This window comes from Ceratotherium simum, chromosome 25 (assembly GCF_057802395.1).
Source record: "Ceratotherium simum simum isolate JZ-2026a chromosome 25, ASM5780239v1, whole genome shotgun sequence".
Taxonomy (NCBI): domain Eukaryota; kingdom Metazoa; phylum Chordata; class Mammalia; order Perissodactyla; family Rhinocerotidae; genus Ceratotherium; species Ceratotherium simum.
The window spans coordinates 6141368-6168661 of NC_141924.1; the positions used below are offsets into that span (position 1 = coordinate 6141368).

The 27294-nt window shown below is 58.3% G+C and overlaps 1 protein-coding gene across 7 annotated transcripts; it reads right to left on the reverse strand.

Moving 5' to 3' along the window:
• PARVG (parvin gamma) lies at window positions 1-26726 on the reverse strand. Of its 7 annotated transcripts, none has more exons than XR_015556330.1 (15): window positions 26383-26726; window positions 24512-24606; window positions 21954-22018; window positions 20452-20554; window positions 19231-19371; window positions 18176-18291; window positions 16489-16544; window positions 14227-14249; window positions 11637-11695; window positions 11376-11444; window positions 9158-9259; window positions 4190-4308; window positions 3782-3900; window positions 2256-3570; window positions 2079-2151 (listed from the first exon to the last, which is right to left on the reverse strand). XR_015556330.1 is itself a non-coding variant. In XM_087448767.1 (14 exons), exons 3-14 carry the CDS (start codon window positions 24588-24590, stop codon window positions 1439-1441), a joined length of 996 nt encoding a protein of 331 aa, XP_087304893.1. In that variant the 5' UTR covers window positions 24591-24606; window positions 24941-25693; window positions 26383-26725; the 3' UTR covers window positions 1-1438. The 7 variants fall into 7 exon arrangements, 3 of the variants coding, with proteins under 3 accessions (XP_087304893.1, XP_004438025.2, XP_087304894.1); XR_015556331.1 differs by having other exon boundaries at window positions 2256-2361; window positions 2700-3900; XM_087448767.1 differs by lacking the exons at window positions 2256-3570; window positions 3782-3900; window positions 4190-4308 and adding exons at window positions 1-1548; window positions 24941-25693 and having other exon boundaries at window positions 26383-26725.
• Between the last annotated feature and the right edge of the window lie 568 nt (window positions 26727-27294).

Sequence of the window (27294 nt, forward strand, 5' to 3'; positions counted from 1 at the left end):
TTAAACAACAGACATTTATTTCTCACAGTTCTGGAGGCTGGAATCTAAGACCAAGGTACCGGCAGATTCAGTTCCCAGTAGGGGTGCACTTCCCAGCTTGCAGACGGCCAGCTCCTCGCCGTGTCCTCACGCGGCGGAGAGAGAGCTCTGGTCTCTCTTCTTCTTCTTATAAGGACACTGATCCCATCATGGGAGTCCCCCCTTGTGACCTCATCCACACCTAATTGCCTGTGAATCAGGGGTAGCGGGGGCAGGTGGATGCAGGCAGGGTGGAGGGAAGACCACTGGAGACCTTCTCATACTCAGACACCGGCTCCACTGCCTCCTGACGTCACTCCCCACAGGACGGCCCCCCAGCTCCCCCAGCTGATCTGGAAAGACGGCCTGGCCCACGCCGGCCCCTGCCCAAAGCCCCTCCCCAAATCCAAGGCTGTCAAACTGTGACGAGCCCAGATCTAGTGGGCTCTGTCCTCCACGGGGGCTTGGAGGGCAGAGGACGAGCCAGCGCCAGCCCGGGGGTGCCACCTCTGCCCTCCCCTGCAGGCCGTCGCCCCCGCCCACGGTGCCTCCTCCTGGCTGGTCCCCATCAGACGTCAGCTCCCGGAACCCCCCGTATTCAATCCCCCTACAGGGGCTTTTTCTTGGAGAAATGTATGCAGCAAGTGCCAAGTCTCCCCAGAGACATTGACAGTAGCTCCTTGGGGACAGACTGGGGGACGCTGTGACCCACTAACCAACCACAAATGTTTCTTCTCCATGACTTTGGGGCAAAGCTCACCATCGCAGCCATAGGGGTGGGCCTGGCCCACGGTAAGTAACTGAGTTAACCTCCCCGAGCAGCACGGGGGCTTGGTTTAGGAACCATGTGGGGCTCCTGCCTCTGTATAGTGATCTGGGGCCTGTCACTCAAGTGTGAGGCCGGTGGGCAGCAGGAGAGGCGTGTGGGGAGGCAGGGCCTCTAGACATCAGCCTGGACACCTGAGAGCCCCTGCTGCTCCCAGAGCCGGACCCTACAGCCTGAGTGAAGGTCAGCATCGTGGGGCTCTCGGCTGCCCCCGGGGGTGCCCTCGGAGAAGAGACGCTGAGAGCCCCCCCAGGAGGGAGGCTGCCCGGGGAGTTAGCTCATATTTATGCATATTTCAGGGCCCTTCCCAGGACACTGGCAGGCTCCCAAAATCCCTCCAGAAATACATTGGTTAAAATAAACTGAGTGAGGCCAGAGGTTGGCTTAAAAAGGGTCCACGCCTAGTGGGTTCAAGATATTCAGACAGATGGAAACAGGAGACAGGGGCAGGTGGGCAGGCGTGCCACAGACACACAGGAAAGCCAAGGCGCCCCGGGGGCTGCTGGACCGTGGTGGACATCCCTCTGCGGCCCTCGGGCCCTCCAGCTGGACCCGCAGGCAGGCTCTGAGAAGCTGCTTTTGGGGCAGTGACGGTTAATTCGGGGATCCACGGGGCGTCCCGTCCGTGCCTGCTTCCAGCTTGTGTTTGCGAAACAGGCTGTAGAGGACCCGCAGCGTGCTCTTGGCATCCTTCTTCACAATGTCTGCAGGCCAGAGGTGAGCGGGCCAGCTGGTCAGGCTGGCAGGGGAGTCACCAACCATCTCGGTTTGCCGGGGACAGAGGGACTTCCTGGGACATGGGGCTTCATTGCTAAACCCAGGAGAGTCCCGGCAAACCAGGACAGTCAGTCACACTAGGCCTGAGTCCCAGGACCCATCACGGGCCCTGGCCCTCCTCCTTCTGTCCAGTTCTCCCCTGCACCCCTCCTGGGGTGCCCCCAACACAGCAACTGCTCAAGGTCTCTCCTCTCTGGACAGCCCGTCCCCAGGGACCTCAGTCCCCTATGTTCTCTCCTGGAACCCCTACTCCACTGGGGTGGGTGGAGGCCGTGGACACAGTGCCCCTCCTGGGAAGCCTTGGCAAACGCTCATTACCCACCCACGCCAGGCAAGAGGACCACGCCAACACGTGCTGTCCGCCGCCCCCCCGCCCTGCGCCCTGCTCTGCGGGTCTCCCCCGAGGCTGGCTGCCCGGAGAACGGGGCCACGGTGCCCACGCGTGCCGAGCGCTCACCTTCGGGGCTGACGGGGTAGTTGAGCAGGCCTTCGTCCTTCAGCAGCTCCAGGGCCAGGGTCACGTTGTGCAGCTGCAATGACAAGACCCCGTCAGACGTCACGAAACGAGGCAGCCCCCACCCGGTGGCAGGCCCACCCCTCGCCCATGATGTCCATCATGCGTCAAGGGGGCCACCTGTAGTGGGAAAGGCAGTTATAGAGAGGGGCACCCAGCCCGGCGGGCAGAGAAGGCTTCCTGGTAGAGGTGACACCTGGAGGTGAGTCCGGCCAGGTGAGGAGACCTAGGCAGGGAAAGGAGTATGGGCTCATCCCGATCTTTTCTGATGCAGCCCCGGGCCCTGTGGGCAACAGAGAACCCCTCAGAAACAGCTGAGTTCCATGGGCAAAGCATAGAAGAGGAAACCGAGGCTCAGAGTGGCCAAGCGGCTAAACTGAGCTCACGTGACAGAAAGTGCCGGAACCAGGTCTGTCTCCCTCCGATGCCCATGCTCAGCAGGCTGGAGACCGGAGGAGCCGCCCCCGCCCAGGAGTCTGCCCTTTCCACACCCCTCCGCATGGGCAGACGCCTCAGACACTGCCTCCAGCACAGCAGACACTGCCAGGCCGGAGTAGGGCTCACCCGGTTCAGATCCCGGCACGGTCACTGGGTCACCTCGAGCAAGTCCCTTGGCGCCCAGAGCCTCCACTTGCTCATCTGCAAAGTGGGGTCACCACCGTTTCCCCTGTGCCTTGATATGGGATACTGGGTGGGGAGCCCCGGGGGGCCCTGTCTGCCATTGGCTCAGGGCAGACCCTCTGTGAGTGGGGTCCTCCCTTTTCAAGGCTGGTTTCTCCCTCAGGCCTCAGATATAACCCAAAAGACCCCCGCCCTTCTCCTGGGGCAGCAGCCTGAGGTATGCAAAGAGAGGTGTGGGGTGAAGGAGGACCGGCGAGGTCTGAAGCCGGCTGACCCCCTGATTCTCTGTGACCGCGAGCAGGCCCTTCCTTCAACAGTCTCAGCCCCCCATAGGGCCACTGTGAGGGCAGGACGTCCAGGCCATTCCCTCCCCATCTGCCAGCCATCCCACAGCTCGCTTCCAACAGGCCAGGCAGTTCCAATGGCAAATTACCCAGGGGCCTGGAGGCCCCGTTGGCAGAGCCTCAGATGAGCAAGGCCCGTCTGGGGAAGCCAGCCCTGCCCAGGACGCCTCTGGTCACCTCCTGGGGGTCTGGGCAGGAGGGTTCTTGAGATCTGGGTTGGGTGTCTGTGCACCAACCCCCACCAGGTCACAGTCGCAGTTCAGACAAGTCACACATCCTCAGTTCCCTCATCTGTACAACGGGAACAGCATGTCTTCCAACCTGCCTCTCCAAGGCAGCCGTGTGGGTCAGTGGTGATGATGGGCACAGAATCGAAGCCACAAAGCAAGATTTGATGGTGGATTGATGAAGGCACAGTGGGAGCCTGGCCTCAGCCAGGGCCTCCCTGAAAATTCCTTGTGTCTGGGCTTCTGCAGGGGCCAGGAGACAGGACATGTGTAGGGGGCTCAAAGCCCCCTGAGAAAGAACTCTCCCTGAGGGAGAGAGGGGTGTGGGTCACAGTCCTGGTCCAGGGACACCGGGCAGGGTCAGGGGAGTATCTTCCACCCCCCCATCCCCACCCCAAGGACTCCTGCTGTGTCCTGGGGCAGGGGCTGGAGTCCTCGCTGGTGGCTGACTCACGGTGGGCTGTGCGGGGAGCACAGGCGGCCCCTCCTCGGGATCCAGAAGGCAGAGTGAGCAGGGTCCTTCTCCACGGGGGAGAGTTCTTGTTAGAGCATCAAACGGACAGAGCAGCTGAGCTGGGGGTAGGACCAGGATGCAAGAGAGAGTGGGGGAGAGGCTGGGTCACCGGCCCAGCAGGGCTGTCCCTCTACAGTCGGTCAAGAAGAAGACACAAAGGCTGTCACAGGTGCCAAAGCCCCCAGCACGTGGGACACACCTCTGGGAATGTCCAGACCAAGAGGGAAGGAAATCCTAGAGCGAGCAGATCAGAGCTGCACCGCCCGTTCCTGTCACTGTGTCCCCAGGTCTTCTCCCCAGACTGAAATATCCTGGAAAACGAGGGCTGCAATTGTTGCTATTGTTCACCTTCTCATCATGACTGCTATTCACAGGATGCTCTGTGCACCTCGCAGCCCCGCCTTTAATGTACTCTGTAAGCCGGCATCTCCAAGAGCACGATCCAGGGTGTAGAAGGACAAGGCTGCCTGTGACCAAAAGGTTTTGGGAAATGTTGGCTCGAAGAAAATAATATGAAAATCCCCCGCTGCAGGACTTCTCAGAGCCTTGAATATGTTACAGTGTATCACCAACCCTTAAGACTATGCATGTTTTCCCAAGTTATTTGGCCATAGAATCCATTCGTCACAGAGCACCTCATGGGACCAGTGTTTTGGAAACACTTCGTTCATTCATTTATTTAAAAAATATTTATTGAGCATTTGCTCTGCATTGGCCGTGCAACGGGGGAAAAACAGACCCACTCTGCGCTCATGGAGTTTGTGCTCTGAGAATCGCTGCTATCGACACTATAAATGTGATCACACTTGCTTCGATCTGTCACACTGCTCCTCACCGATGCTCAGTCTGACCCAGGAGGAGCTGCCCCAGCCTCCATCCAGAACCATCTCACCATGCTCTACCCAAAGAATCATTTTTCTTCCGTACCCGGTTTGAGATGACGAAGGAAAAACCACCACATGCCGTGGAGCCGAGGGAAGGTTACGACCCAGGAGGATGCATTCAAGTCCTCCCGGGGAGAAATAATTGAACGTGGGAGGCAGCCAAGGATTCCTGGCTCAGAGCTTGATTTCCGCAGAGCAGACGATCGCGTCTCTCCCTCCGTCCCTAACTTCTCTTCCCACAATGAATGACAGTCTCACGTAAACACTGTTGGCAAAGAAGCTCTGATAATGAGAAATCCAATTTCGAGAGGCCGCTCTGCCGAGATAACAATTCTGTGGCGTCCCCCCCTTCGGAAGCGGCCGTGGCTCCCGCCTCTTCAGCTAATGGCCTCTCCGGCGTTTCTATTACACGTTCCTGCGGCTGAGGTTTCCCACAATATACCATAAAAATCCGTCCTCGGGGTCTGAGCTAAGAGGCTGCTTCTTTCCCCCACGTATAATCGGGCTTATCTTCAGAAGTAGGTTCTGAAATCAGTGGATCCGGCGAGCCGACTGCACACGGGGCGAGAAGTCGGCATTTGGAAGCGTGCAAGACACTGAGCGCCGGCCTTGAAGCCCCATGAAGCCCCAGTAGCCGAGTAACAGAGGGGGGGCCCTCCGGCTGCTCGGGGTCTGGGCTTGCAGCCCCGTGTCCCCAGGGGCTCCTAGGCCTGCACGTGTCCTGCCGGGCTCCCTCCTCTGCCTTCTCTCGTTGCTCACGCTTCAGGGTCCTGCCTTCTGGACACGTGGTCTCAGCCTTGGCTCTGACCTCCTGAGCCCTCAGCTGTCCCAGAAGCTTCGGGCAAGCCTCCTTCTTGGCTGTGGAGAGACTTGTACCCCTCTGCCTCCCGCAGGGTTCACCCTGGCTCCCCAGGAAGGAATCGGGGGGGCAGCTCTGGCTTTGGAGACACACAAGCCTAGACGCCAGTCTGACCTCCACCCTAACTGGCTGTGAGGTCTTGACCAAACTGCTGTCCCTCTCTGAACTCAGTCTCCTCACATGGGAATGGGGATGGGCAGAGTTCCTAACTCAGAGGCGCGACACGAGGAGGTATTAGCAAGTGCACCCACAGTGTCTGGGGGAGATCGTCCCACTGGCCCAATTCTGCACCCACACACTTTGCAGGGCTCTCCCACATCCCCACCCAGGCGGCAGGGAAGGGAGGAAGGCAGGACCTTCCCTGGGAGGCAGGGAAGGTGGAAGCGACAGCATGCCAGCTCCAAGCCTAGGCCCCGCGCATCCGGCTTGGTCCCTTGTGTCTCTGCCGTTGCCATGAGACAACCAGGCTGGGCTCACTGCTGGCCCAGGAGAAGGATGAGAGACACACGATGCAGGGCTGAACCACCCCAGCTGAACCCCGCCAAGATGGCCTGATCCCCAGCCAATCCCAGATGGGTGACGGAGCCCAGCAGAGCCTAGATCAGCCAGCACAGCCGACCTGCAGATCCTTGAGATTAAATGATTGTGGTTTAAGCCACCACTTGCTCAGGTGGTTGGTTAGGCAGCATTTCCGTGTAAAGCTGACTGATGCAGCGCCCAGTGAACGGTAACAGCCCAGCAAGTGTCGATCGTTGATCCCACCACCACGAGAACCACACACACTGTGCCCCTCCACCTGTTTGCTCCCCACCCAACCTCCCAGCTCTTGGGAATCTGAGCCCTGAATCAATCCTCAACTCAAGAGCACCCCCGCCTCCTGGGAAGGCGGAGACCACGCCCACTGAAGATTGCATCTCCATGGTGCAGAGGGATGAACAGCAGGCTGGGGATCAGAAGGCTGGTCCTGGTGTCAGACCTGCCACTGAGCAGCTGAGTGGTCCTGGGAAAGCCCCACAGCCTTTTGGGGCCTCGGTTTTCCCCTCTGTAAAATGGAGATGTGACCCCTTCCCTGCCCCCTCACAGAGGCGTGGAGTGAGGATAAGATGGGGTCAAGGGCCGGGGTGGGGGCTAGATGTGGGTAGTGACTCCCAGAGAATGTGGGAGGAGCCATGGTTCAGGGGCCTATAAAATGCCAAGGAACACCAAGGAGGTGAGAAGGGGGTCAGAGCCGACCGCAGGGCCAAGAGAGTAGGGACAAAGCAGGAGGCAGGCTAGAGAGAAGGGCCTGGGCAGAGACCTGGAGATTCATGAGGATGAGCCCTGTAGAGGCTGCAGGTGGGGCCGTGTGGATGCGCCTGGAGTCAGCGGGATGGGAGAAGGGATGAGGCTGGGGCGGCACGTGGGGCCAGACCACTCGGGGCATGGAGTGCCAGAGAAAAGCTGGGAGGCCAGGCTGGCAGCTAGAAGCAGGGGACAGATGGGGCTGTGGGCATGTGGGGGAGGAGTTGAGGGGAGGGGCCTGGAGGAAGGGGGACCCAGCCTGGAACTGGGCCAGGATCAAGGGTGTAGAACTTCACCCCAAGAGGCCTGATCCAGCCCCAGGGCCACAGGCTGTCACCCTTCCCAGGACACACGGTATGTCAGAGGGCACATAAGCCTTTCCTTCTCCCAGAAATGGCCCCAAAGGCTGGCCCTGGGAACGGGCTCCCAGCCCTGCCCGTGTGCCTCCTCTTCAGAAAAAGCCACTGCTGCAGAGAGAAAACGTGGCTGCCCTCCTGCCTGGGCTGACGCCGAGCAGCCGCGGGGACCCTGCTGTGGACAGAGATAAGCTGGCCACTTGGGGTCTAGGCAGCGCTCCAGCCTGTCCTCTGGCCACCACGCCACCTCCTGGAGGGCTGATGCTCACGAAGACGGCCGGCCGGTCCTGGGCTGGGCAGGGCGACCAGGGACCACATGCCCCTCGGTGCTTCCCCCTGATGAGTCTCTAAAGTCCTTCCTATCATCTGAGGGGCCAGGGGGGCGGGCAGGGCAGGAGCTGTCGGCCCATTTTACAGACAAGAAGCCTGTGGTGCCGGCAGCAAGCTGGTGGTGGAGCAGGGACCAGAATCGAGGTCTCTCGCCTGGCAGGGAAGCTCGTTCCTCTGCCGCGTCTGCCCTGATGCAGAGCCAGATGACCAGGGTGAGGGGGCCTCGGTTTCCTCGTCTGGAGAGCAGTAAGAATCCCTCCCCCCACTGGCAGGTATCCCTCGTGCCAAGGGCATCCCCAGCGGGGAACAGCCTATGCAGAAGGTGGGAGAGCACGAGGAGCTCCAGGAACTGCAGTGGCTCTGGGTGACAGGGGCCTGAGCGGGTGGGGGGCTGAAGAGCAGAGGAGGGAAGCGGAGCCCCCCCGCCCCGGGGTGGGGCACTGAAGGCTGTACGCAGGAGGCAGTGAGACCTGCGTTTTCGGAGGCTCCCCTGTCACTTCTGCCAGCATCATCATCCTCTCCATCTCCCTTCCCCTCCCCCGGTCAGGCCACAGACCCTCCTGTCTGGACTAATGCAGCCAAATCCCAACCAGCCTGCCAGCCCCCAGGGTCCACGTGGGGACTCCCGACTCCGAGGACAGACCCCTGCCACACCCTGGCCAGCCCTGCAGCCGAGTGAACGACAGACGCAGCCCTGAGACATTCCTGCTTTTGTCCACATCTGAACCTTTGCTGACGCTGTTTCCCCTGCTTGGGAACAGTTTGTTAACTCGGCAAACCAAACCCTAATCAACTTCACGTGTCACCTGTTGTACAGTCTTAAATGAGCCTTCATGAGTCCTTCAGATGGTACTAACCACTCTTTCTTCCAGGTCCCCCACTGACCCACCATGAACCAACACACTTCATCATGACCCTGGAAGACCGTACATCGTTGAGAGTATGGTGGCCAAGACTGGGAGGCCCTCAGATGCAGGCGCTGTGTTGGGTTGTCTTTATGGCCCACACAGCACAGGGCCGGACACCAAAGAGGACCTCAGGAAGTGAGGGGTCAGGTGCATAGGTGGGTGGGTGGGTGGATGGATGGATGGATGGATGGATGGGTGGGTGGGTGGGTGGATGGTTGGATGGATGGATAGATGGATGGTTGGATGGATGGATGGATGACTGATGGCTGGATGAACAGATGGAGGGAGGGATGGATGATGGTTGGATAGACGGATGATTGATGGATGGATGGAGAGATGGATGGATGGATGGACAGATGGATGGATGATTGATGGAAGGATGGACAGATGGATGGATGGGTGGATGATGGTTGGATAGATGGATGATCGATGGATGGATGGGCAGATGAGTGGGTAGATGGATGGGCAGGCAGGGGCATGGGTGGATGACTTGGGTGGACGGGTGAATGGGCAAGTGAATGGATAGGCGTGAGGGTAGATGGGTGAATGAATGGATGGATGGGCAGACATACGACAAACAAACTTCCCCTCCATCCTTCACTTCGCTTGGAAGTAAATAAATAAAGACTGGTTGTGCCAGTTCCGCAGATCTGTCCACTCAGAGGTAGACCACCAAGGAAAATCTTTGGAAAACTTACCATTTCCGCAGGAGAGTTGGGAGTGAGGTAGAATTCCTTCAAGTGCAGGAAGAAGCCTCCCAGTTGTCCAATCAGCAGGAGTAAGATGACTCCATCTGCAAACTACAAAGGAGGGAGCTGGAGGCGGGCAGCCCGGGGGAGCTGCTCTGCCTTCACAGGCTGTGTGGCCCTACGGAAGTCACACAACCTCTCTGGGGCTCAGCCTCATTTTTGAGAAATGGGGACGACCTCCCCGACCTCACAGCATTGTTGAAAACATCGGCAGCAGCAGACACAAAGCAGTTATTGGCTGCCTGGCCCACAGTGCGTGCTCAATAAAATGAGCTATTTTCACATTTTCTGTGAAATAGCCTCATATCGCTTTTTAAACCACACACTGTTCCATGAGCTACAGAAGCACAGGAGAAAACAGAGTTAAGTGCAGAATTATTCCGTAAGGAAAAAGCAGAGAACGGCACAGCGGCTCATTTCACTGCTGCCACATTAATATTTCTGTCTGTTCTGTCTGTGTGTGCAGAGATAAAGCCCTCATCCCGCCACCAGCGTATCGTATGCTAATATAATCCTTTTGAATCTCTTCGAAGATACAAAACCCAAGGTGCGATATCGGAGGAAAAACCACCACTCCAAGTCCTCAATGGAATTTCCTCATATTAGGTCTGTTCCGATGTTATTAGTTTGGCCTGAATTCTTTTCTGCTGATATTCCCTGGTAATACCACCAAAATACCAGGGACCTCGATAGCTCCTTTTACCCAACAGTCTGTAAATACCATCCGCGCACACGCTGATATTCTCCGAATGCCATTGTTTTACCATGGCGCAAGTGAAGATGAAACAGGTCGAATGTAAGCCTAAGAAATCACCCTGTTTATACCCACATAAAATATAATAAAACTGCAAATCTATCATTTATTGCGTGTCCACAGTGTGCCAGGTAATATACTAAACACTGATGTTCATCTTCTCATTTATTACAATTCTGTGAGGTTGGTATCCTTGTGCAGAAGAGGAGTCTGAGGTTCAGAGAAGTCCAGGTTCAACATCACACGGCTAATGTGGAGGAGGTGTCCTCGGAGCCCAGGGGCAACATGTGCCCATCTGGCTTCAGAGCCTGGTGTCTCCATCCTGCCATGGCACCACACCATATCATGCATAAACGTCTCACGTGTCCACCACGTGAGGTGCTCATGAGTACAAACTGTAGCCTCAGCAGCCTGGGTTCAAATCGCAGGTCCACCACTTAATCACTGTGTGACCTTGGACAAGCTAATTAACCTCTCTGTGCCTTAGAGTCCTCATCTGTGAAATGGGGTAGTATCAGTGCCCCCCTCAGGGGGATGTTGGCAGGATTCAGTGAGTTAGTGCATGCAAAGCCCTTTGCTCAGGGCCTGGCCCATAGTGAGGGCTACATGGGTTTTAGTTCCAGATACAGGAGTGGATCAACCCCATTCCCCGCTGGCTAATGCAGAGTGTGTCTGAGCAGTCAGCAGCTCCAGCCAAGATTGTCAGAAGCCATTCTGTCCCTCTGGGACCAGCTCTGCCCTCTCCATCCCCCCATGCTGTACAGAACCCAGGTGGCCCGACACCCACAGCACCACGTCCAGCAGGCCCCTCGCCACCCTGAAGCCCCCGGGCTGACGATTGGCCTCTCGGCTTCTCCACTCCCCGCTGTGTTGAGGGAACACCACGGGGACACAGCGCCACAGCGGAAGGCCGTGGCCCACTGCAGAGTGCTGGCACGGAAGGCTCTGTTCCTGCCCAGGGACCACTCGGGGCAGGTCAGCCACGGGGGCTGACTCCCCGGGGAGCCCACAGACGCGGGGCTGTCGGCACCTGCGGCAGTGCCTGGTACACGGCACGAACCTAATAAATATGGGGAGTGAACAGTTACCCTGGGACAGCTCACGTGCTGAGTCATGGCATCTGATAGTCTGAGAGTAATTTTGAAAAAAGAGCTGAAAAGAGGTTCTTTTACAACAGTAAAAGGTAATAACAGCAACATAGACGAGTCCCTTTGTAAAGTGCTCCCACGGTCCCCACCTCACGGGATCTCCACAGTGTCCCTGGGTGGCGATGCTGCCGCCAGCAACACCCCCCGTTGGAGAGGTGGACCCCACAGCTCTGAGAAATGACACATCCCAGGCCACACGGATGTGCCCTGTGTACCCTCTTCCCTGTCCGCACCCCACGGCCTTTCCCCGCAGCTGAGTCCCTACCTGGGTGTCCAGATTCTGCACGGACAGGCCCAGGCGGTCCAGCTTCTGGTTGACGAAGATCACGATGGCCTACCCAAGGAAGAACAAGGCCCCAGGCCCAGGGCTCAGGTTTGCGACCTCCCTGCCTGGGGGACAGAACCCCCCGACCCCGACATGTTGCCCGGGCACAGTGGGTGTGCAGCAGGGCGGTTCCTCCCCGAGCCCCCGGGACACAGCGCAGGTGGGCGTGGGAGAGCCGCTGGGAGCTCTGAGCCCTCCTACCTCTTTCACGGCGTTCACCTTCTCCGGAGCCAGCTTAAATAATTCATCAAAGACGTCCTCTGCAGACAGATCCAATAAACACCTCATTACGATGCTATCATCTCTATGCCAAGCCGGGACTTTTTCTCCATAAAAGTTTCCCGAGTAACCAGTCCAGAGGGAGCTGTGGTTTTATCTCAAAGTTCTTGAATTAAGAAAGGGGCCTGGGTCTGAGTCACTAGACTCAACTACTATAAATACACCAAATGAAACATTCACTGCTCCCCTGGCTGTGTGGCGCCAGGGGAATCACCTCCCCTCTCTGTGCCTTGGTTTCCTCATCTGTAAAGTATTGGCTGATAATACCTACTAGGTGGGGTCGTTGCAAAGACCAAATTTGGGAGCAGATAACACATTTGGCACGGTGGCTGGGCACACAGTGAGACTTCGGTTAACGCTCGTCCTTTCTGCTGTGGACGCCTATCATTGTGTCTGCTGGGCCACCATCCCCTCCTCTGGAAACTTGCTCTGCCTCCTCCCAGGTCCCCGCTCCACCCACAGGAGCTGCCATAGGTGGCTGCGCAGGGGCCAGCGCTGGACTGACACTCGGCCCGCGGGTCTCCTCCGCAGCGTCCCTGGATTGGCAGAATGAGGGCAGCGAGCCCCCCCGGAGTGTCTGAGCTTACAGCGTGCAGAAGGCGGGCGCCATCAGCAGCTGCGTCATGCCCATGGGGTCTGCGAACAGAGAAGGCATCTAGCAGCTCAGGCTTCGGTCCAGCCTCAGACACCACGAGTCCTCAGGCTCCTGCCCTTTTCCCACAGGCTGCGTTTCTGCCATTTGCAGCTAACACGCCTGCCCTGGGGAGACTGGTCCTCAGGCACTGCATACCCAAACTGGGTATTAGAATCTATCTTTGGATTCTGCCACTCTGCAGCTGTGTGACTCTGAGCAAGTCACTGCACCTCTCTGTGCCTCGATTCCCTCATTAGTGAAGGGGGAAAGGTAGGGTCAGATAGCATCTTGTACGCTAAAATGCCCCAGAAACCAATAAACACAGAGGGAACCCCCAGTGGTCCCTTCCAGGCCTCTTGGCCTGTGATCAGGGAAATTGTGTCACTGAAGGAGCCAGGAAATGAGAGGCAAATGTGTACTCAGACGATGTAGGCCAGAACAGGATGAATGTGCTAGAAACGGTGTTGAGGAGGCCCTGCTCTGTGTCCCTGCCCCTCACTGTGTGACCCATCCTCATGCTGCCCCCTAACAAACACTGCTCCCTGGGCAACCCCACACGTCTTCACGCTGCCCCTCCACAAACGTACACAGACACCCAACCAGCCGCCCTTTCGCCTCCCCTCTCCCTCCTTCCCCCATTCAGCCTCCCTCAGCCCCTGTTCTCAGAAGCTCTTCACAGGTCATTATTTCCACCTCTGCAGATGAGGTGCCCCTCGTAGAAGCCCCTGCCCATACAGCTCTGTGGCCTAAGCGGGGAGGGTTTGGAGAGGAAAAATGTTAGGATGGATGGAGGCATGGATGGATGGATACACGAATAGATGGATGGATGGACAGATGGATGGATGGATGGATACACAGATGGATGGATGGATGGATACACGGATGGATGGATGGATGGATACACGGATGGATGGATGGTTGGATGGCTGGATGGATGATGGATAGACAGGTTGGTGGATGGATGGATGGACAGATGAGTGGATGGAAAGATGGGTAGATGGATGGATGGATGGGTTGGTGGATGGATGGATGGATGGATGGATGGATGGGTGGATGAACAGCTGGCTGGCCAACTGACTGAGGAATGAATGAATAAAAGAAGGAATGGCTGGATCAGCTGACTGGTGAAGAGCTCTGTCACAAAAGCAGCCACATTATTGAACAATCACTATTAAGCACTCCCCATGCTAAACATATATTCACAAATCATCTTTTTTTTTTTTCTTTGTGAGGAAGACCAGCCCTGAGCTAACATCTGTTGCCAATCCTCCTCTTCCTTTTGCTGAGGAAGACTGGCCCTGCGCTAACATCCGTGCCCATCTTCCTCCACTTTATATGGGACACAGCCACAGCATGGCTTGACAAGTGGTGCGTGGGTCCACACCTGGGATCCGAATCTGCGAACCCTGAGCCATGGAAGTGGAGCGCGAGAACCTAACCACTGCGCCATTGGGCCAGCACCACAAATTATCTTTTAACCCTCACTACAGTCTAAGAGGTGGGTGCCATTATTGATCCCATTTCACAGATGAGGAAACTGAGGCACAGGCAGCTCAAGTGGCTAATGAGTGGGAGAATTTGTATCTGACCCGGGCCGCCTGGCTCCAGAGCCCACGCACTTAACAACTCCACCATCATCGCCAATGGGAATTATAAATCTCCGTCCCCGTGTGAGCGGTGTCATGAGAAGGAACAGCCAGATCTGTGGACGGACAGAGAGAAGGAGGGACACATGGACAAGACGAAGGCTGGAGACATGAACAGCAGACCACAGAGGAAATGCGAGAGAACCCCCAGCAATTAACCCTTCACCGTCACGCGTCTGTTTTAACATGTACACGACAGAAAAAGATTTCCTCACGTTATGCAAGTACTCACTCTGAGACTGGTCCTTGTCTGTGCTAAAGGGAAAATTGCAGGGGAAAGAAGAAAACAAACGGTTAAAAAAATCTTCAGATCTGTAGTTTCTTAATAGGACAGGACGCGGCCACAACAAGGTTGACAAAGAAACCAGCGTCTTTTCTCGCGGCAGCTTCGGAAGCAGGAGGGATCCCCGGGGAAAGCAACTGGAAAAAGGGGTTCAGACCTTTCCCTGGAGGCTTCCACACCCAGAAGTGGCTGGGTTTTGCTGTTTTGGGGGCTGCTGTGTTAGTTTAAGGGGGGGGATGTTATACACACAGTAAAATGCACAGCCCTGAGTTGACAGCTTGTGCACGTTCACACGGACACACCCCCGTGTGACCACCACCCGGACAGGGCACAGGCCCCCCTCACCCCCAGGGTGCTCTACCGCCCCACCGCACCCCCACAAACAGAACCCCTGCTTCGATGTCTCTCGCTATCCGTTAGTCTTGCTGTTCTAGAAATCCACATAAATGAAATCATACACTACTCTTTTCTGGCTGGCTTCTTTCACTCCGTTTTTATTGTTTTTGAAGGGTTTTTCTTTGACTTTGTTGTCTAGTTTTCTGCCCCAGCCCCGCCCCTAGAAGCAGGCCAGGCTGTCTCGGGAGAGGCGGGCGGCCCCTCCGACTGTGGCCCTCGCGGGGAGCTGGGCCGCGTGGGGTGGCGAGGGCAGCCTGAAACAGAGACCAGGGCTCCACACAAACAGACTGCCGGGAGGGACAGACGCCTCTGTGCTGCCCACGACACAAGCTGAGAGCCAGAGGGGAGCCCCCACAGAGGTTTCCCGTTCATAAAGGGGCTGGGAGGGGCGATTTTAGAGCCACAGAGAGGGAAGGAGCAGGGCTTCCCGAACACCATCCACGGCCTCCCCCTCAAGTTCCCAAAACTCATGCTCAGACCCTGAAGCTCTGTCGAGCAGGTTCAGAGCAGCTCAGCGGCTGGTGACAGGGAGGTGACCAGCCTCACTGAGTCAGAGGGGAACAAGGCTCCCTCCCAGGGCGTCCTTGGGAAGGTGAAAGGGCCAGCGTGTGCACAGGACCTGCTGGCATGAGGGACCAGCAAGGGTTGGCTTTCTCCCGCCTTTGCCACACTCAGCTCACACACTTGGGCCATGGCCACTATTGTCATCAGTTGCAGTACTTTGAGCCCCACCTCCCCAGGGAAATCCAGGAGCCATAGACTGGAAGGCCTCAGGATAGAGGGAGAGCAGGAGGAGATGGTCCCCCTCCCCACATCCTCTGTAACCCTCACAGCAGCCCCAACAGGTAGGAAGGAGTCTCCGGTTTTCAGAGGAGCAAAGAGGCTCAGAGAGGGAAGGTGACTTGCCCGAGGTCACACAGCTCACACAAGGCCGAGCCAGGATTTAAGCCCAGCTGGGGCTGACTGTCAAGTCTGTGAGCTGAAAAGAAGTGACCCCACCTAGCTGGGCTTCGTGAGGATTAAATGAGTCAAGGGAGCTAAAACATCCAGCCCAGTGCCCGGCGCATAGTAGGCCTCCAGTCAGTGCTAGACAACTTTCCTGCAAGTAGCCCACTCTCCGACCAACCCGGAGAGACCTGGCCAGGACTGCCCGGAGGCCTCCACCTCCAGGAGGGCAGAGGGAAGAGCTCCGGGCGCCCTGCTCACCCAGACAGACGAAAGGCCAACAGCTGGCTGACCTGGACACTCAAGTCCCCACCGTGCACACAGTAGGCACTCAATAAGTGTTGGTGGTAGGAGTGAGCACTTGGTGCCCTTGCCTCCTGGCACCAGGAGGCTCACGGGGCTCTGCTGTCCGCTTGTAAGGTGTAGACTACACTCAGCTGCAGCTCCTCCCCACCGTGGATGAGGGTAAGGCTGCCCAGGAGCACTCGGACGCCGGGCTTTAGGGAGCCAGCATGGCTTCGGGGTCCGAAGACCCCAATTTTGAGTGCCTCCTGTCCCCCAGCGGCTGTGGTGTGACCTCATGGCCGAGGGCCAGAGCCCCCTCTGACCCCAACTCTGCCTGTTTCTCTGGGTTGTGCAGGGGACCAAATGAGCTGGCAGAGGCGGGCACACCTGACAGTCCATAAGGGCACGCCCTGCAGGGACCCGCAAGACGGAAGGGCCCCCGCGTGCCACCGCAGGGCTGGGAGGACCTGCAGCGTGTAGGCTCCTCCCATGAAGGTCAGGCAGGGCTGTCCCCCCGCCCCAGGCCCACCGCCAATACCCGCAAAACCATAGCCGAGCCCTGCCTGGTCCCTGCTCCTTGCCCACCTGCACTCAGTGAGTTGTTCCACTGACTTCTCCGACTTCAGGCCACTCTTGGTGCTCTAAGAAAGAAAAAGGGCAAGGAATTGAGTAATCCTAGAAAACTTGGGGACCCACACCTGCCGCTAAAAGACTGTAGTGGCCAAAGCAGCCCCGAGGGACCCAGTTTACTCCACTTCATATCTTCCTCAGGGCGTCCTCCCTGGTGGCCTCATCACTGTGGTCCAGATTAATTGTCCTTCTTCCCCAGGAGCCTGGAGCCCCACAAGGCCAGGGACCATGCCTGCCTTATTCCCCAGGTATCCCCAGAGTCTCACCCAGTACCTAGCTCACAGGGGGCCAATGAATATGTGTTGATCTGAATAATGAATGAATGATGAATGGATGGACGGATGGGTGGGTGGATGGATGGATGGGTAGGCGAGTGGATGGATGGATGGATGGACAGATGGACGGATGGATGGATGGGTGGGTGGGTGGGTGGATGGATGGATGAGTGGATAGGTGGATGGATCAATGGGTAGGTGAATGGATGGATGGATGGATGGATGGATGGATGGATGGATGGATGGATGGATGGATGGTTGGGTGGATGGGTGGATGGATGGATGAGTGGATAGGTGGATGGATCAATGGGTAGGTGAGTGGATGGATGGATGGATGGATGGATGGATGGTTGGATGGATGGGTGGATGGGTAGATGGGTGGATGGATGGATGAGTGGATAGGTGGATGGATCAATGGGTAGGTGAGTGGATGGATGGATGGATGGATGGATGGATGGATGGATGGATGGATGGATCAATGGATAGGTGAGTGGATGAATGGATGAATGGACGGATGGGTGAATGGGTAGATGGGGGGGATGAGTGGATGGATAAGTAAGTGAACGAGTGAAGGAATGAAGTCACCTCTGATTTACATAAGAAGTATAAACAAAGCCATGAAATTTCTCAGTGGAGAATTTTAATCAATGGTTTTGAAAAAAGTAAGAATGAATTCACCTGAGTTTGGCCGGACTTGGCTTGTTCTGTTGGAGCGAGTCAAAGGTAAGCCCCAAGCCAGGAAGCCCTACTGCTCACCACATACCCAGAGGTTGAGGGAGGGAAGAACGGCGAGCGGGAGCAGGTGGGGGCCCTATTTGTGGTGCTCAGAAACGGTCTGAGAGAGAAGCCATGGACTCCTGGGGCATTAACTACAGCACAGTCATGCAGGGACTAGAGAGAGAGCACCCCGTGCAGTGGAGAAGCCCAAAAAGTCTCCGTGGAACCATCGTCACAGCCATCAGCTAGTGAACGAGTGACGAGGGCAGTGGCTGTGGCTCAGGGGCGTGAAGGCTCCCGAAAGGCACAAACAGATGGCCACTCAGCCCACGTGACGTGGTTGCACCAGCCGGGACCTTCACCACACCCCCAGGCAGATGCCATCTGCTGAGGTCAGTAGGACTGGCCTGCCCACCCACCTCTTCGTGGCCCCGCTGGGTCCTGCCCACCCCACTGGACTCAGCATCTCCCACCCACAGCTGCAGCCCAGCACCCCACTGCTGTCCCAGTGGGATTTGACGTTTCCCACAGCTCCTTAGAACCCACCTAGTCCAGCCCCTGCCCCATACAGCACCCCCAAATCCAGGGTATGGTGACATGGACCCAAGGCGCCCTGCCTGTGCGCGTGAATCCCTGTGTCCAGCCCTCACCTCCATGGTGATCACCTCCACCTGGACGCTGGCCGGGAGGGGCAGGTTGGGCTGGAAGCGCTTGGCCAGGGCGACGAGGAGATGCAAGGTGGCCATCAGGTCCTTGCTGAAGATGGCTGGGGGTGGGGAGGACCAGGTTAGCGCTGTGGGGCCGCCCAACCCTGGGCCACACGGAGGAGTTGTCGCCATCACAACGACCCTCTGCAGACCAAGGAGACCTGCATCCAGCCCTCTGGAAAGCAGACTCTGGAGGTCCATTCACTCTGCCCCGGTCATCCCAGCTCTGCGAGTACGGCCCAAGGGCACACCGCCGTGTGGACGGGCTGCAGACAGAGTGTGCGCTGCAGCGCTGTTTACCACTGGAGCCAACTAAATGTCCCGTCCTGCAGGAGGGCACCGCTCAGCAAATGGCCAGACTTAAGCTGAATGTGACTTAATTCAGGGTCCACATTATAAACACCAGTTACTGAGTGTGAGAATTTAAACACAGCGGCGACGGCAGTGGCACGCGGCCCAATAAAAAGAGCGTTTGAAAACTGTTACGTCATCGCCAGCCAACCTCGGAGAAGCTTCTTAACTCCTCTCAGGCTCAGTTTCCTCATCTGGGAAATGGGGAGGATGCAGAGAGGGAATGGCAGGAAATTCACACCAAACTTAACTGGGTGGGGTGGGGCGGTCTGGGGCTGCCATATCTCATTTCTCACAAGCTGGCGGCGCAGATGTAACTTAAATAAGCTAATGAAATGGGACTGTTAGGCCCACGGCGTGTGCGGTACTTGGCACCCAATAAATAGTGGCTGCATTGGTGACAAGACTGCACTTGTCCCCGCGTGCTGGGCTTGGCGGCAGCGATGCCCTCGGGGTGCAGAAGCGTGAAGGGCTGTTTGCTCCTCGGCGGGGCCCGACTCCGCGCCTGCCGGAGCTGCGGCCTCCTTCCAGCCCCCGGGCTGTGCCCACTCCTGAGGGGGACGAGCGCCCGCCAGGCAAAGAGACAGCCCTGGTGCGAAAGGACCAGCTCCGGCCTCCCCGACTCAGCCCCGCTGAGGCCCACGTACCCTCCGTGCTCCACTTGGCCTGCGGCTCCTCGACCTGCAGACTCCGGTTGGCGGCCGCCAGGACCACCGCGAGCTTGCGCCTCTGGCTCGCCTCTGTCAAGGCGATCTCCTCCACCTCCAACTTGAGCCCCGCCAGCTTCTCTGAGAGCCACAGAGGGTAGCAGAGGGCAGGAGGGCGTGGGGAGAAGGCAGTGAGAGGGTGGCAGGGGGTGGGAGAGGGGGAGGGGGTGAGTGGGGGTAGGGGACAGTGTGGGCCCCTGCAGGGGGACCCACAGCCCGTGGCTTCCTCCCGGAGGCTGAGGTTGGCCAGCCTTCAGGCAGTAAGGGTGCAGCCCCCTCCTCACACAGGGCGTGCAGGCTGTGTGACCTGAGCAAGCCCAGCCCTCCGAGCTGCCCCCCACTGGCCCTCCTCCGCTCTACTACCCCTGTGCCCCAGTCCCTTAGCCTTCCTCACAGCTCTGGGTACTTCCTTTCTGCAGGGCAGTGTGGTCTAGTGGTTAAAGCCTGGACACCTGACTCCCCTGCTTTCTTCATTGAGACCTCAGACAAGTTTCTAGGCCTCTCAGAGCCTCAGTTTCCTCGTCCGTAAAATGGGGGCAGTAACACCATGGAGTTGTCCCGAGGATTAACCGCACCGTTACACGGTAGGTGCTCAGCCAGTTGGTAGGCTTGTTCTGTAGCCCATGTACAAGGTGCTCCACAAACAGCCCTGAGCCAGGCCCCAGGCTGGCCGAGGACGGAATCAGGCCCACCCTCCTTCCAGGACCTCACAGCTTCGTGCAGAAAACAGACGTGGGGACACACATGACCTCACGACAGCAAAGCGAGAGGTGACGGGGGCCTGCGGGGCCAGGAGGCAGCCCTGAGGGTCAACACACCCTTCCCGCACTGGGGGCCTTCTAATCGGAGACAGGATCCCCCAGGCAGGAGCCAGCCCTCCTCCACCTGCCAGGGTCGTCTCCCCGGTGGCCTGTTTCTCTCCAGCAGCCTGGGCAGCCCCAGGCAGGACATGGGTTTCTTTGTTGTCTCCAGCAGCTTACAAACAGCAGGCGCTCCATAAATGCTTGAGAGGCAGTGTGGAGGTGGGGGAGTCCACGGTTTGGCAGAGAAAAAGCAAGAACTGGGGCCCCCAGACTTCCGCAGGGAGTGGGAGGATGAGGTTGAGCGAGGAGCCCACCCGAGGGGACCTGCAGGGCCCACTTGGGGGGAACAGCCGCTTACGGAAGAGGTGGTGCAGGATGAGCCCGTCGAACATGTCCTCCTCCAGGCTGCGCACCACGATGTGCTCCAGGAGGAGCTCGGTGTTGATCCACTCCATCAGCACCTGCAGGCCCCGGGGAACAGCTGACCCGGGGGCCACTTCTCACCTGACCTCCACCTGGCTCAGCCCTGCCCACCTGCCAACTCCTACACATCCTTCAGGGCCAGGTCTAACATCACCTCCTCTGGGAAGCCCTCCTTGATCTCCCAGGCTGAGTTAGGAACCTGCTCTGGGACCCACACAGCCTCTGCTTCTCTCCACCACACACCTGAGCGCTGAGGGGTGTTGTTTGTCCTGTGTGAGGTTTTGGTAATACAGGGGCTGCCCACCCTGCAAACTTCACCTCTGCGGCACACACCGCCCGCTCCCCTCTGCAGCTCTGCCTGAGGGCTGCCCCGGAGGCCGGCCCCACCCTGCATGTGCTCCATGGGCAGACGCACTGGGACGTAGTGCCCCCGCCCCTTTAAGGGAGCAGCCCCGAGCTAACCAGGAGTTGGTGGACAAACACCCAGCTCCTCCGCCCGGGTGGGAGCCGCCAGGGCTGCTCCACACTGGCTCCCTGGTGCCCGGCAGGCCTGAGCTCCCACAGCTGAGACTTCTCCATCACTCGCCCGGGGCGGCTCCTTCCCTCCCCATCTCACTCCCCACTTCCCTTCCTCGTCTCCTGAGATTACCTCCCAGCTCAACTACTGGCACCCACACCCTTATCTCAGGATCAGCTTCTGGCGGAACCCAAACTAAGACAGGTCGGCACCCACCAGGTTTTCCAGGAGGGACCAGTCTACTCTGCGTCCCAGTGCCCAGTGGTGGAAAAGGTGGATGGAGGAAGCGAGGGAACAAGAGGGAGGAAGGAAGGGATAGAAAATGGAATACAAATCCTCTGGGCGTGGAAGGTGGTGCAGGCCAGGAGGCCTCCCTGGAGGAGGCAACAGAAAGGTCCCGTGGAGACTAGAGAAGTAGGATTTCCTAACAGAGGAAATCAGAGGCCCTGAGCCTGTGCCCAGCTGGTCCTGCCACCAAGGAGAGACCCGTGCCCAGGGCGAATCATGCCTGTTCCTGCCCACTTCTCCAGCTGTCCGTTGCCTTGGGCAGCAGCGTGAGTGAAGGAGCTCAAGCTTTGGGGCCGACGGCCTGGGTCAAACCCCAGCTCTGCTGCTGGCTAGCCGTGTGCCCCCCGCAGGTCAGGTCACCTCTCTGAGCTCACTATCTGCTCCCTGAGATACAGGTGACGACAGATCCCTCTCAACCATGGGGAGGCTTTCTGGGATGGCGCATGTAAAGGCATGCAGTGGGTGCTCAATAAATCCTCTTTCATGCCGCCATTCAGCAGGTCCCCCAGGGAAGTGTGGGTCACTGCTCGCCAGCCTGAGGTCAGGGAGGGAAGGGGGCGGCCTGCTGTCCCCACGCCAAGGAAATGCACAGGCTGCCTCCGGAGGCATCCAGGTCAGAGAGACTGTCCTACCCTCTGCAGCTCTTCAAACTTGGGATCCTTCCGGGAGGTGGGCGGCAGGTACTTCTTCTTTTGTCCTGGAAGCAGAGGGGAGCGTGACACGCGTGGGGGACCCTGCAGGTCACCGTGGAGCCGGCACCGTGACCACAAGGGGAATTTGGTCCTGCTGCTTCACACACTCACAAGTGCACACACACGCACTCTCACAAGCAGACACACTCCTGCACACACACACACACACCCAGACACATGCACACAGATACGTGCCGACACACACAGGCACACACACAGAGACACAGACACATACCTGCCCACAGACACACACACATATGCACACACACAGGCACAAGCACTCACGTGTACAGACACACACAGTCATAGACACACACAGGCACGCACGCACAGCCTGAGCACCAAACATCCAGAGTGGCTTGGGTTTCCCAGACGTGCCTCATCCTCCACACCTCCTTGCTTTGCCCATGCTGTTCCCACCACACCCCACATGCCCTTCCTCCTCCTCTCCCTCATGAGCACCAGCTCATCCTCAGACATTGTAATGCTTCTATTTTGGGAACATACTTAAACTCAAAACTAGGGCCGGCCCCGTGGCTTAGCGGTTAAGTGCGCGCGCACTGCTGCTGGAGGCCCGGGTTCGGATCCCGGGCGCGCACTGACGCACCGCTTCTCTGGCCACGCTGAGGCTGCGTCCCACATACAGCAACTGGAGGGATGTGCAGCTATGACATACAACTATCTACTGGGGCTTTGGGGGAAAAAATAAATAAATAAAATCTTTAAACTCAAAACTATTTCTTATCTATCTCAAATTCACATTTAACTGGGCATCCTGTATCTTATCCGGTGATTCTACCCACCTACATAGGAAGAAGCCACAGCTCAGACGAGCGAGCCCAGGCCCCAGGGCTCCAGGGGGCCAGAGCGGATTCCACCCACGTCTGGCTGGCTCCTGGTGTGGGTGGGACACTGAGGCCACCCTGGCTCACTCTCTGAGCCCCAGGACCTGGGCCAGCAGCTTCCCTACGTTTTAGACTCACGGAACCCACAAAATATCAGGGCCGAGAGGGACCTATGAGGTCATCTGGTTCCAGTGGACATGGCGAAACTGAGTCACCACGTGGGGATCTTCTTCCCAAGTTCACGAAATGTATTGCCCCCATCTTCACATGACCCAGCTGGAGACTTTTCCTAGATGTTCTGAAAACCTTCGAGTACTATCCAGCCCCGTGTCTTCTAACGTGCCGGGCACCGAGCAGGCTCTCATCAAACACTTGGGGAGGGAGTGAACGAGTGAGTGAATGAATGAATGAATGGCTATGGTGACACCCCCCCGCCCCTTCCTGGAGCAGAATTCTTGCCACTCTGAATCACCCCATGTTCCAGCTCTGCTTGCCAGAACTTTAAAATCAATTGTAATCTAAACCTAAATCAGTTGTAAAACAACAAGTAAACATGTTTTCAAATAACTAAGCCCGACCACACTAACAGCAATTTTCCTCACGACACTTTCCAGTCTTAAGCCGTTTATAAGCAGAGAGCACCAGTAAAGTCAGCCTCGCGACTTGGGACCGGCCGGTGGGTCCCTGGGGTCTGACTCGCCCTCCAGGGGGCTGTGGGTCCACCGCGCCTGCTTTCCGAGGCTGTAGCCGCGGGATCTAGAGGAAGGTGCATGCTGTTCTTCCGCATAGAGTGCTTCCCACTTTTTCTCCGTCATCCTATTTAGGTTCTAAAGACCACCTGAATTCTAGCGAGTTCACTTAAAGCCCTGCGCAGGGGACGCTGGGCTGCTTCCCGGTTTGCTGTTTGCTTGTCTCTTTTCTATAACACGGTGACCACAGCTCTGCGCTCCTGCCATCGTCCTCCTTTCAAACCGTCTCTAAGGAGGGAGATTTCAGGGGCTGTGGCCACAAACTCCCCAAGCTCAGAAAACAGAGCCTTGCTGAAAGGGGCACCCGCACTCATTGAATTGCTCCGACCCTAAGCCCGCACGATTTTAGAGAGACCCACATGCAAGAAGGGAGCGGACCAATAGGCCCCTCATCCTGCAAGGTGGCAGGTCTGTGCGGATATCTGCCAGTGGGCTGGAACCTGAATTCTGGAGCCATCCTCTGTGGGTTCAGAATCCCAGCTCCACCACTTATTAACGGAGTTACCTGTTACTCTATGTTACTCTGTGCCTCAGTTTCCTTGTCTGTGAAAAGGAGGTGGTAACACGCCCCCCACCGAGAGCAATCAATGAGATGCTGCACATAAGCGCTTAGCACACCCAGCACACAGCAGGCACACATAGCAATTAGCATCCTCCGCATCAGCAACATCACCATTAACCTGGAGGGGCGTGGGGATAACTGCGGAAAGTTCCAGAAGCAGGCAGGGGGTGGGGAGAGTCAAGTATAAAGCAGAAGGCGTACACAGAGGCTGAACAGAACCGGGTGTTCAGTTGACAACTTGGAAACCCGCGCATGTGCCCGGGCACGGCCTGCTTGGTTTTTGCGAGGCAGACTTTCACCCTCCACCGCCCCCGAACCCGCAGCCCAGCTCGGGCACCGCACCTTGTTGGAGCTCCTCCTCCACCAGCGGGTCCACCACTTTCGGGAGCTGCAGCAGGTTGTACAGAGACTCCGGCTCCATTTCTCCCTTGCCGGCCCTGGGGGATGAGGGGACAGAGGGTGTCACTGGCCGAGTAGCCCCAATCTCACTCTGTGGGTGGACAAGTCACCACACTGCCCGGGCAAGGACGCAGGGCCCCTGATGCGGAGGACGCCCGGAGCCAATCCTTGCAGGATGCTGGGGTGGAGAAAGGCACGCGGCTGAGGGCACAGCCTGAGCAGAGGCTTCTCAGGGAAATGGCGCCCCTCGGTCAGCAGCAGAGCAGCCAGCCCCCCGCTCTCCTGCAGCACACAGGAAGCCCCCACCCCACCCCCAGCAGTCAGGACAGAGGTGGGCAGCCCACTCCTCAGAGCTTGTCAGATCCAGGAAACCTTCAGGCTGCGCTCAAGGGGGAAGTCCGGGCTGGGCCTGCGTGGGGGGCCTGTGGGGCTGGTAGGGTGGAACACACTGATGGTGACACGGACAGATCTTGAGCTCCTGCGGGGGGCCAACAGGACAGTCTCCTCTGGGCCCCTGAGACCAAGACAGATGGGCACAGAGCAGCACTGCCAGCCTTGGAGTGAGCGGAGCGGAGCTGGTGTGACAACGTCACCCAGACTCATCCCCACTCTGTGCAGGCTTGGCTCTCAGGGTGGCCTGGCCCTGCCTGGCCCCTGATTCTGAACACGGCTCTCTACAATGGGACTATCATCCCCAACCTCTAGGGGTGGTTTGGGGGTCTCAGGGCTCATGCCCATGAAGCACTGGGCACATGCTCGCTGGGAAGGGCCAGCATCCTCATTACGGGCAGGGTGCCGGGCTCGCCCCAGGCCTGGGCCGGGAGATTCAGAACCAGCCCAGCCTCCTTCCTGTTCCCCGCGGCTCACTTCCTCCCCTGCTTGGCTGGCGGCTCTGTCCTCCCTCCCTCTCTCTCTTCTGCCCCTGGTCTTCCCCAGTGTTCCCAACCCCAAACAGACATCTGGGGCAGGGGTGTCGTGCAGCGGAAGTTGGTGTTCAGCTTCAGCCCCCGGGCAGGTCTGGCTGGAGCAGGGCGCAGAGCCGTGGTGAGATGGAGGCATTCACAGGGCTGGGGCCACCCCGTCACACTAGCAGCCAGCCTGGGGACACTGGGGGACCGTTCTGCCCTGAAGTGGGGACAGGGAGAGCCTCTGAGCCAACCCTGTCCCCTAAACTCCCAAGCCCCCTCTTGGACACCAGGATTCTGTCCGAGGGATGTGGTCAGAGAAGAGGAAAGAGCCCGGCCTGGGGGTTGGGAGGCCTGGGTTGCAGGCTAGCTCTTCCTCATTCTGGCTGTGTGACTTTGGGCAAACCCCCTCCGCTCTCTGGTCCTGAAGCTTCTTCACAAGAAGAGGCTGGACTTGACACTTGCCAAAGGCAGCTGAGTGGACACAGAGCTGGGAGCTACCTCGAGCCACCAGCAGCCTGGACAGTCCTTCTCTGCCCTGGGTCCCAGTTCCTTCAACTGAACGCTGGGGTGGCCTTTCTTCCCCACCCACTAGATGAAGCTCAGGGAAGGTGACATGGCGGAACGGAAAATCTGTTCACCTGGCTACACGAGGGGTGGGACGGTGCCCTTCTGCCTGTCTGGGCCTCCGGGAAGCGAGGAATGGCCGCCTCTAAGCATGGGGAGGACGGGGCACGGGGCTCAGGGTTCTGCCTTGCCCGGCTCCCTCAGCTAAGACCGTGCTCTCTGGGCTCCGTTTCCACTGGCCCTCGGAGCCCTCCCTGCGTGAGCTCGGCCTCCTGAGACTCAGGGACAGGCAGAAGGCCCCGGCGGCCGAGGGCTCCCGCGGCATAGATGCCAGAGACTCACCTCCTGCTTCCTCCACGTAAGGAGACGAAGGCCACGTAGCTCCAGGGGTGGTCCCCGGGTTCCAACCGAAAGCGGGTTCCCGGTTCCCTGGGTCAACGGGGGGCTGCAGGGGCTGGCCCGGAGGCAGGGCCCAGCTGCTCACTTCCTCCGGGGCCTGTGGCTTCTGCAGGGCCTGCTCGGCTGCGTCTGCAGGGCGCTTCCTCCTTGCTGGGCGGCGGGGCCTGATGCTTCAAAAGCGATGCCACCACGAACCTACCGGAAAGATCTGCCCCTGGAGTCCCAGAGACCCGGCCACACCTCCTGGCGCCCTGGATGCCTCGCAGGCAACTCAAGTTTAACATTTCTCCCCCCCACCCCCACCCCCACTATACAAACCAAGCCAGTTCCTCCCCAGTCTTCCTGCCTCCAAGTGGCAGCTCCATCCCCCGGAGGCTGGGAGTCAGCTGCCCCCCGGGGCCCCCACACCCCACCATCAGCAGACTCGCAGCTCTGCCTCCAGGCCGTCCCGCCACCTCCATGCCCCCACCTCGGCCAAGCCCCCTTCCTCTTGCCTGGACCACACAGGGGCCTCCTAGCTGGACCCCGCTGCCAGCTTCACTCACACCCACCTCCTGCCCCTGAGTTCTCCATAAGCAACCAGAGGACCCGCTTCATGTCCCAACTCACTCAAACCCGCCAACAGGGCCGGCCCCGTGGCTTAGTGGTTAAGGGCACTCGCTCCGCTACTGGCGGCCCGGGTTTGGATCCCGGGCGCGCACCGACGCACCACTTCTCCGGCCATGCTGAGGCCGCGTCCCACATACAGCAACTAGAAGGATGTGCAGCTATGACATACAACTATCTACTGGGGCTTTGGGGGGAAAACAAAAAAAAAAGGAGGAGGATTGGCAATAGATGTTAGCTCAGAGCCCG

Excerpts from the sequence above, each read along its gene's own strand:
- PARVG (XM_087448767.1), bottom strand. The coding sequence starts at position 24,590 with ATGGAGCCGGAGTCTCTGTACAACCTGCTGCAGCTCCCGAAAGTGGTG. Across the intron at positions 22,019-24,511 it reads GGAGGAGGAGCTCCAACAAG|GACAAAAGAAGAAGTACCTG; the intron begins GTGCGGTGCCCG and ends CTCTGCTTCCAG. Across the intron at positions 9,260-11,375 it reads TGCAGAATCTGGACACCCAG|TTTGCAGATGGAGTCATCTT; the intron begins GTAGGGACTCAG and ends CCTCCTTTGTAG.